This window comes from Oryza sativa, chromosome 7 (assembly GCF_034140825.1).
Source record: "Oryza sativa Japonica Group chromosome 7, ASM3414082v1".
NCBI classification, from domain to species: domain Eukaryota; kingdom Viridiplantae; phylum Streptophyta; class Magnoliopsida; order Poales; family Poaceae; genus Oryza; species Oryza sativa.
Window position 1 is genome coordinate 12,867,595 of NC_089041.1, and position 11,063 is coordinate 12,878,657.

The 11,063-nt window shown below is 41.9% G+C and overlaps 1 protein-coding gene across 1 annotated transcript; it reads right to left on the reverse strand.

Annotated features, from left to right (window-relative positions):
- Window positions 1-3,768: 3,768 nt before the first annotated feature.
- Window positions 3,769-10,195, reverse strand: LOC4342996 (spermidine synthase 1-like). Its single transcript, NM_001403050.1, has 10 exons — window positions 10,060-10,195; window positions 9,769-9,906; window positions 8,713-8,789; window positions 8,502-8,624; window positions 7,036-7,140; window positions 4,998-5,070; window positions 4,811-4,882; window positions 4,535-4,730; window positions 4,329-4,458; window positions 3,769-4,247 (listed from the first exon to the last, which is right to left on the reverse strand). Exons 2-10 carry the CDS (start codon window positions 9,896-9,898, stop codon window positions 4,182-4,184), a joined length of 972 nt encoding a protein of 323 aa, NP_001389979.1. The 5' UTR covers window positions 9,899-9,906; window positions 10,060-10,195; the 3' UTR covers window positions 3,769-4,181.
- Window positions 10,196-11,063: the final 868 nt, after the last annotated feature.

Sequence of the window (11,063 nt, forward strand, 5' to 3'; positions counted from 1 at the left end):
ACTATTCGCAATATCGGGTATATGCTACTAAAATTTTGCAAAATTCAAACCATGATACTCCATCACTATTTCTATCAACACCCTCGTCAGCTTCAACAGGAAACGAGCACCGGCCGAGCTCTAGAGCATGGCACGGTGGCAGGGGAAGAATAAGAGGCGACGCGAATCTCCGTTCACAACCTCGCCTCCACTGTGGTGTCGTCTGCTATAGCAACAGGGGACCGTGGGGTCAAGCCCGTCGGATATAGAGGCCACAACCAAAGATCTCCTCCGGCTCCACCAGGGTGTTAAGCTCGTCGGATTTGAAGGCCGCTACCGGCGCCGCTCCTTTCTAGCTCCATCTCCCTCCGTCGGGTGCTAAGCTTGCCGCTGCCGCCGCTGAATCAAGCCCCTCACTACTCTCTCTCTCTCTCTCTCTCTCTCTCTCTCTCTCTCTCTCTCTCCAATGCGACGTTGCCACGGCTGCGTGTCTCCTCTGCCTTACTCGTTGCAGTTGGGGAGCATGGCGGGGAGCGCGGGGACGGGTGTCAACGTAGGTAGGCAAAGAAGCCCACAAGTCACCGCCCCTAGTCCTCAAGTCCATGAGCCACCATCAATAAGTCCTCTCTGTGCTGCCATCCAAGAGCCCAAGTACACTAGAGATTTGCTACACGCGCTAGAGATGGAGAAGAAATGAAGGCGCTGACGGAAATGTACCATCAAATGCATGCACTAATGGAAATCTTGATGACAATGAAACGGTTCAAATTTTGCAAAATTTTAGTGGTATGACCCGATATCACGAAAAACAGTGATATTTTTTCAAATCGACAAATTTACAATGATATGGATCCAATTACCCTTTGTTAATTTGTATGTGTTGTACATGTTGTGTAAGCCAAAGGACGGCAGGTCTCTAAAGCCAGTGTGCCAGCTCTAGATCTATTAGGTGGGTTGCATCCTCTACCACTGGCTCAACGTGCTGTGGGTCAAGCTCTACTACAACTTCGGCTTCGACCACTTCTCTCACATGTCACGCGCGCCGTGGGGCTGTGGAACCTGGCTGTGCTGCTCGCCAGTGCAACCCCGTTCGCCACGAGGGACTGGATCCTACCTCAGCTACACCAACAAGCAGACAACAGAGGTGGGGGGCGTCACCATGCCGTCCGGTGTGCTGTGGATCCACCCGTTGCTCTTCATCAGCTTCTTATAGATGTGCCGATGGCGCCACACAGCTACCGACCCGCCTTACAAAGGCTATAGGTTTGTCTTTCTCTCCGTTACTCCAAACCCTTTGGTCTAAAAAATCTATTTTAAAATATGTGTTTTCCCTTCAGTCTAAAATACCATTTAAAAATACGTGAAGTCAACATGAGTTAAATTTGAGTATTAAAACTTATTTAGAATATTTTATGCTAAAGAACTAAGTAGTCAAAGTTATATACTGTTGGCTTTAAAAAAACCTAAATTACTCGTTTTAAAAGCAGATGTAGTACTTCAATTTGCATGTAAAGAAGTTTCTGTACAAGAGTTATATTACCTTTAAATTTCTGTATAAAAATGAATTATTTACAGTATAAGGATATCTTTGTTGAGACAAACCTAATTGCTAATCCTAATGACCTGTGATGAAGTTGTGACAAAGCATGTCTTCTCTCTTCTTCTTTTTTTTTAAGTATATATTAAAAGTTAAGACCAGATTCACAATCAGGAAACTCAGTTCCTTGTTACATTGCCTTGTAAGATTTTGCACAAGGCATCGAGCCATCCTTTCAAAAGGAGAAAACTGAAATTTCAAAGCAAACTTCCAAATCGAACAACACAATAGTGGAGGATGAGGTCGTCGGGGACCCACGGCAATGCCGCGACAAGTACATCAAGGGCCCTCTTCTGATGTGCTCACCGCTTGACCTACCGGCAATCCCTACTGTCTCTACGGTTTTGGCTTTTTCAAGTTTTGATGTTTAGTCGTAGATTTTTTATCTTCACTGGACTCAAACAAAGATTGACATGGAAGTCTTCGTTGAATCTGAAGAGCACAAACTACAACCCTGCTGATTGGAATCTTGTAGACGGTCGATGCTCAACCCGAACGATGACCTCGACATGTTCACTGCTGTGATAGAAAGATTTGGAAGATGCGCTCAAAAGCCAGCTTATCCAATGCATTAGAGCAGCTAGATGGCGGTGTTGACTCTGCTGCCAAACAAGAGCCAAAGTAGACTCATCAGGGTTTATGATTCCAAGATTACCTTCCGTTCCGGGCGCTAGCGGAATGACGATTTTCGCAAAATCTGATGGAAAGCCGGTAGATTCTGAACAAATTTCATAAACCAAAATTTGAATACAAAATACACGGAATACACCTTTTTTGGAAAATTTATATCCCAATAGGCTCTATGAATATCATACTATTTATAGGATTTTATTTGATTTTTTCATGTTTTATCAATTCAAATTTGAATTTGGATAAAACCCATCGAAATTCCAAATGCTTCTACTTTCGAGCCACGCCGAAACCTCGGTTTTCCACGGAATTCGACTAGTTTTCGTCGGAATTGTGAACCCTGAGACTCATCTCCAATCATGTCCTCCCTAGGGTTCACAATTCCAATGAAAACCAGTCGAATTCCGCGGAAACCCGAGGTTTCGGCGTGGCTCGAAAGTAGAAGCCGTTTGGAATTTCGATGGGTTTCATCCAAATTCAAATTTGAATTGATAAAATAGGAAAAAATCAAATAAAATCCTATAAATAGTATGATATCATAGAGCCTAATGGGATATAATTTTTCCAAAAAAAGGTGTATCCCATGTATTTCCTGAACTTTACAATAGGAAAGAAAAGAATAACGGTTTAAAAAAAAAGAAAATTTGGTTATCAATGGTAGGTTATCAAATTTAAAGGAAATGGCATTTTTACGAATTTTTTCAATTATCACGTGTTTTTCCTACATTTTATTGACTAAAACAAATTTGGTTTTTTCATTGGTTTATCGACAAAACATGTTCGGTTTTCGCCACAAACCGAACGGTTTTTAGTTTGTCTCTTTCTCTAGTTGCCTATTGAAATTTCGATGATTTCGCTCGGAATTTCGTCAAAACCGACCGGTTTTTACAAACATATCGGTAAACTCGGAATTTGTATTCAAATTTTGGTTTATGAAATTTATTTGGAATCTACTGGCTTTCCACCGGATTTCACGAAAACCGTCATTCCGCCGGCGCCCGGAACGGAATGCCATCTCAGAATCGTAAACCCTATATCTCATTACTCGTTATGTACGTGCTAGACTGCTAGTGCAATGAGATTCTTCAGTTGATGGGATTCGCCAATCGCTAATTGTTTCCACGATCTGTTCATAATGAACCTAGAACGGCTTATTTAACATATAGCGCCAATCGCTCATAATTGAAGGCAACACATGAGCAGAGAACATAGAAATATAAGAAACAATTAAAAGTTTAAAACCACCATGCAGTGTATGGTTGAATTACTTTATTTCTTTGGCAATAATGGGTTCAGATGGATTACCCTTTCCCCTATGAATCCTCACGCAAAACATGAACACTAAAATGTTAGTTCTTTACTTCCCGAAACCAGCAATTCTATTTTTTAAAAAAAAAATATAGGTTGCCAATCCCAAAAAGAAACCTGCTACCTCCGTTTCATAATATAGCACATATTATCTAGAGGGAGTAATTGTTTTCAAATACTCAACGCCCAAACCACTAACTGTCGAAATATCGTTAAATAGTTAAGTGAAGCTGTTGATGACACCATATCCTTCTCTATCTCCCTATAAGCAAATCTGTCCATTCAATTAGTTTGGATGGTACTTTACTAGCCAAAGGTAGAGGATCCATGTCCCCCCAAACCCCCAAAACAAAGCACTAAGCCCTTCAAAGAAACCACCGTCTCACTCGAGCTGAAAATGAGACTGACTGCAAGAATTCAAGAAGCACCTCAGATGAAAACTACAGCAATACTCATTTTGGTAAATGGTAAGGGAGATGCGGGAAAACAGTTACCAAATACAAAACGTTCTCATACTGAGACAAAATTCAAAAGCACTTGGATAACCGTTTACATCTCCAATTTTTATTTAAATGGGAAAAAAGGGGTCATTGCTCTTTCTGCTACAACCAAATCTCTTGTCGGAGGGATTCCAGTCCAGTTGGCCTTGGGCTCAGTGATCTTTGATCTAGTTGGCCTTGGATCCAATGACTCTCTTCGCAAAAGACGGCAAACAAAATGATGCTGAGTGGATCTGAACAACAATAACATACAGTCAGATAACAGTACCACAATGACATGCAACGGCAGTACCATGTCGGAGCAAAGAACACACCTCGGAATTGTAGAACTTAAGTGGTCCTTTCGATTTTGTTGAGAACTCATTATCCTCAATGTTAAAAATAGGATGCTGGAAATCAACAGTAGGCCCCTCGGTGGAGCAAAGCATAAAACCAATAACACCACTGCATTGGAAGCATGGTTAGCTTAGGAACTAAGGAAATATCAATTCAGCCACATGTAAATAATCAGTTAGCATACCTAGGGTATGTTGGTACTGTTGTCCAAGCATAATTCACTGAGCCTTTAAAAACTTGGCGACAATTAGCTACAATATCTTCAATAATATGCATATGCAACCATATGCTCTCTGCCTGGGTACATACAACACCACCAGGACGCAAAGCTCTGGCAACTGACTGGAAGAAAGGCTTCTCGAAAAGCTCTTGAGCCGGTCCTGGATAAGTGGTTAGGCAGGATTATTTTGATGATATAGATCAATGACAAACACAAAAACTCACATGATTAACAAATCACCTATTGGATCAGAGGAATCCACAATAACTGCATCATAAGTACCCTCTGGAGCATTTTTCAAAAAGGCCACGCCTGCATGAACTCGTCAACAAAAAATTAATCAAAGCACAAATATGTTGCAAAAATAGGAGAAGTTGCTTATCAGACATTGACATTGACATGGTATAACAAGTTCTAAAGTTGTTACCATCTCCAATGTGTAATGACACACGGGGGTCTTCAAATCCAACAGCCAGATGAGGAAAAAATTGTTTGGAGACCTGTGTGCATAATTGAACAGATGATTAACATAGCAAGACAAAACAAATGAAACAGCAAAAACTTGTGGGGGGGGGGAGTTGTTTTCTATTCATACTGGCAATTCAAATTAATGAAATCACACAGAAAACTATGTCTTACGAGCAATGTCATCACAACATTACAGTGAATCAGGTTAGCCCATGGCATAAGGGAACTATAGGGTAGGGAGCCCAGAGCAATACAGGGAGCAGGCAGAACAATAAAATAGAGAAAGAGAAAGAAGTGGCCCAATACATATACCCAGCCCACTTTCAGCCCAACATTCAACAAGTCCATCTTTCAATCACCATCTCCTCCTGCTCCTTCCTAAATCTGGCTCTAACTGCCATGCATTGCTAACAAGGACAACAACCACAACACACACTGCCATGACACAGTGATTACAGTGAAGATAGGCATGCCCCTCTCCCTTTGCCTGTCCCTCAGGCTCACTTATCTCTTCACTTTCTTTCCTTGGGTACCTTGGCAGATCTCCAGTGGCCGCAGCTACCCCAAAGGCAGATCTATTAGCAGCAGTGTGAAGAGAACTGAAAGGGTGATCCAGACCAATGCTTCTCTCTTATCCCTCCATCCTCGGTCACTCCCAGCATAGGAGAAGGCATACGCTGACTGCCATCGGCTGACAGTGGCATGTTATCAACAATGGCGACAACATGACAACATTGTCTATGACTGTAGCAGTGAAGCTCCAGGCACCATAAAGTTTATATTTGAATCAGTATCTTTTCATTTATTTGGTCCTGGATTCTTTAACCCCTTCAATTAATTATTCATTTGATTAACCAAGGGAACTGGAAACTTAATAAGATCGAGATAAATTATAAACTAATATAAACACAACTTCAAAATTGAACTATTAGTTACTCCCTCCGTACTCATAAAGGAAGTTGTTTAGGACAATATTTAAGTCAAACTTTGGGAATATAAATCATGAATAACTCTCGAGTTGTTGAGTTTAAAAATGTAAAAATTATATCAATAGATTTGTCTTGAAAAATATTTTCATAAAAGTATACATATATCGCTTTTCAATAAATATTTTTATAGAAACAAGAAGTCAAAGTTGTGTTTTGGAGACCGTGTCGCTGTCCAAAACGACTTCCTTTGTGAGTATGGAGGGAGTACATAGATAATCAAAAGTTCATAGCATCAAAGGCAATTCATCCTTTCAACTTCAGGGCTAAGATAATAAAGTTGGTTTCAGACCATATAATCATTAAATACACAATGATATGCCATTAGCAAAGAGACCCTTCATTATTGGGATTTATGGTGTAAATGATGTGTAGCAATTTGTGGTTGTCAATAGTACTTCCTCCGTTTCATATTATAAGACTTTTTAGCATTGGCCACATTCATATATATGTTGATGAATCTAGATATATATGTGTGCCTAGATTCATTAACATCTATGTGAATATGGGCAATGCTAGAAAATCTTATAACCTGAAACGGAGGTAGTATTTCTTAGCAGTTATATACACGACATGGTAAACCATGGGATAAATATTTTCTGCTGGACCACAATTTCCACTTTCAGCGCTAAAGTATTTCATTGCATCACTATAATTAATTTGAGAAACATTGTCCAGTATTTAGCGTTCTAAAAGATTCAATGTACTTAGCAGCAAAAGAAATATTTAATTCCAAGTTCCTACATCCTTTTTAATTCAATTCACATGTCATAACAACAGGAGTGACACTCTACACATTGACTGGTACCAGGCAAATTGCCAAGTAATTCTGCAAATTACATGAGAGTGACCAAACATACAGACAATGGATATGGGGAAAATACCTAAAGATTATTAACACAAATTTGCTGAAATCAACAAATTTTTGCATCACCAAGATATGAATATCGACCAATAGTCAATTGATACGTGCATGCAATCAAAGAAAGCCAGGGAAACAAAAGTTCTTACATCTACCACCATCTTATCAATTTCACATATGTCAATTTGCTCCACCGAGGAATGTCGTGAAACTTCACGCAAAACACCACCATCTCCACCTCCAATAACTAACACCTGTTCACCAAAGATTAGAGACTTAGCATATTACTCCCTCTGTCAACAAATATAAAGGATTTTGAGTGCTACTCAGCCAATCCAACAACCCTTCATTTATTTTTTTCACCGAATCTTGACGGGCATTATCTTTTTCCCGTAACCTTAATCTCTCCAAAAGAGCCTTAAATCCCTTATAGTTATGAAGGGACGGGGTACAAATTAAAACTCAATACAAAATTATGAAGGATAAATGCAGAATGGTGATATTTCACATATATAACAAATTCATAGTGCCCTCTTTTGCTTAATTTTATGTAACTTATACTCCTTTAGTTCTTTTAACAAACTTGGATGGCCACTTATTATTACTTCGTGTTACAAAATTTTACTGAAACTGCATTGTTATATAAGCACTAATAACGATAAATTCAGTTATGTCGTATTCGAATGTTCAATTTCAATAGTCCTAAACATGCTGTTGTTCAAAGCTTAACTGTTTGGCCACGTCGATTTAAAAAAGATGCAAGAAAAAGGAACTAAATGGTACTTTATTATGTTCTGGCCAGAAGAATTAACTTAATAGGAATGCTGACAAGTAGCAAAACTAAGAACAATACAAGATTCTGTTAATGTAAAAATGCATTCACGTTTGTCATAGGCGTTGGGCAGAGAGGCCGAGGCCCACGAGGCCAAGTCCTAGCGGATAAACAGTACCACGAGTACTGTAGCAGTCGGTTAGGAGATAGGATAGGATTAGATAGAGTTAGTTTGAGTTAGTTTCTTATGGGTCAAGTCATATCATCTCTATATAAGGGATGGATTGTATTCATCTCAAGTTAAGCAATGAATATCAATTAGTCTAATCTCTCCCTCCCAATAATGTTCTTCTCCCTAGCCTGAATCTACATCCCTTCTCCAGGAGCCGACGCCGCCCGGCTATCTTCCCGGCGGTGTTTATCCCGTCATGACCTCGGGTCATGACAACGTTTGTGCAGGAAAATCCTAGGAATCCCTAGAATTCACATGGTGCTTGTGTTTCCATGGAACTTTTCACTCAAAACTTGATGTTAAAATAGGGTAGCAAACATGTTGCCAGTGTTTGGCTCTGAATTAGTCCAAAATCATGTTGTCAAGTTCCTTGTCATTAAGTTGGTGTTTGTTGCAGTAAAAAATATTATCATCATCAGTACTTGGAAGTGCATGGTTGATATGAACAAAAGAATACGAGCAAACTTTTCTCGACAAGGTCTAATAATATTATGTCTAATATATTTCACACATGCATGTCCTAACCACAAATAATTATAAGAGTTCATCTCGTTATACACCAGCAGGATTACAACTTATACAACATACAATCTGCAAATTAGATGCATTACCTTCTTGGGATCTTTGATAGAGCAAAGGGGGAGGTGGGTAATCATCTCTTGGTAAGCACACTCATCCCTCTCAGTGACCTGAATCACTCCATCCAGCACAAGCACCTTGCCGTACGTGGAGGACTAGAAAGCAAAATAACAGCACAGGTTCATACTCCAGTTTGAGTGAAGACGAAGAAAAAGCAGCATTGGTGCAATAAAAGATCTTTACCTGAAACACCATCACATTTTGGTAGTCCGACTTTCCTTGGAATAGTACCTTTTCGACCTTCAATGAGTGTGCCTCACCTGCCATGGGCTCAAAAACATTATTTCAAAAATTACTAGAGCGCAAAAAATCACGTGTTGTGGCCAGAAAAAAAATCTTATTCGCAAGTTGCATAATTAATATATTTAGAATTTTTAGGGTGGTAAATCTGTTTCTCTGCACGGTTGCTTGAAGCCTTGAACAGCATAAAGCAATACCCAACTAGGGGTGGGCATAAAATCACCGGAAACCGAAGGCCAATCCAAACCGAAGAGCCGGTTTTTTCGGTCATCGGATTCCTCTTCGGTTTATTTTTTCCCTTGTTAGGCCTTCGGTAATTTGCTTGGTCTTTTATCTCCAAAAATCGAAGAAACCAGGAAATTGATCTATGCATGTCTATGAAAGGTGGAACGTCCACGGTCCATCGATCCATGCAAAAGCCCATTGATAGCATCATACCAGCCCCTAGAGGCCACTAGATCATGCGCTAATTCCCACGGCAGCCAGCCTAAACGTCGCCGTGCAGTGCGCGCACAAGGCCTGCGGCACCTCCGTACCATGAGTAGCCAATTTCTCGGTTTATTCGGGAAAACCGAACAAGAAAACCAAGGTAGATCAGTCTATTCGGCGCGGTTTATTTTTTTTCTCACAGACACTTTGGCTTGCGATTATTAAAAACCAATCTTTCTGAAAGCTGAACAAACCGAACTGTACCAACCGGGAAAACCGAATGCCCACCCCTATACCCAACCAAGCTAAAAATTTTAAAAAAAATGGCAAAGAATTTTATCAGTTCCCTAACGATGTGCTCCGTCCCATGATACAAGAAGCCCAATCGGAGATTCAACTGGACACATTAATTCTGGAAAGAAACAATATACTCCTTTATAAACTATATAAACCTTTTTTATATAAATTAAAAGCGAACCTGTAGTCCATGTCGAGCGAATTTACAAAGCAAGAGGGTGTGGCATTGTAATGGCAAAACAGGGCTACAGAGGGTAAGAGAGCGGAACGAACCAGGCCACATGGGGCTAATCTCGGAGAACCATCCAGGGATGACGGCAGAGATACCCGCCTGCTCGCCGGCACCGGCCGCCGCCGCGTCACCGCTCTCCCGCGCCCTCTTCGCCGCCGCCTCGGCCTCCATCCGAGAACCTATCCACGCACAAGAGGCACATAGAGCATCGCCATGTAAGCACTACCACCTTAAAGAAAAAAAAAAGATGCCGCGGCGAGCCGCCCCTGGAGGCTAAACACGACGGCTTTAGACGGAGAAGAGGAGGGATGAAGGGGAGCAGGCATCCAGACCTAGAGCACGGCGAGGCAACGGAGACGGTGGCGAGCTCGGTGGCTGGCGGCGGGTTGGGGGAGAGACGGGAGGAGCGCTCACAGCCGCGGCCTTGAGATTAGGGTTTTCTCCCCTGTCTCTCTTCTGTGGCTTTTTGGGGGTTTTGGGCTGCAAGTCGCATCAATAATACGAGAGGTCGGCCGAGCGACATATTCCCAAGCAGGGGAACACTTGGTAGCCAGGCAAGAGGCGTCCATGACATGTGGGGACATTTTGGCGTGGGTCCCACTTGTCAGGCTATGGGTGGAGGGCGTTTGGCTCTATCTGCGCGCTGGCGACTGGGCTGGAATTTTTTTGAGAATTAATATTATTTTTATGGAAAATCGCAAAAGTAGTGGCCAACCGGGGAAAATCACGAAAGTAGGTCCCTGTCGAACGGGTGCAATTCGATAGGGCACCTATCGAACGACGGGCAGTCGACAAAGCCCTGTCGAACGGCTGGCGTTCGACACGCTCACCTATCGAACGGAGGGAGTTCGACAGGGCCCACCACCCGGCGCCGCGAGGCCTGTCGAACCGGGGGCGTTCGACAGGGCCCTCCACCGACCCTGTCGAACAATGGGCGTTCGACAGGCCGGTTTAAAGCCCCGTCCACCTAGGCCGCGAGTTCGATTTGTTTTGAGGACCACATCGCCAGCCGCCGCCGAGAGTCGCCACATCGTCGCCGTGAGCGCCGGAGGGAGCGAGGAGAGGGGATAGCAGGCCGGAGAGGAGGCCGAGGAGGCGCCGGCCGGGAGGAAAGGGTTGGCGACGCCCTCCAGCAGTGAAGTTAAGGTATACATTAGTAATCCCTAAGTACAATGCATATGAAAGTTTAATAAAAAATTGGTTTAAGAGTTGTTAATTGTTTCGCATTGTTCGATGTTAGTATGTATGGTTAGCACATATTTGTTATTGCTAAATGTTGGTAGAGGTATTTAAGTAATTGTACGGTTAAATTAGTTCTTAGTTAGTACATATTATT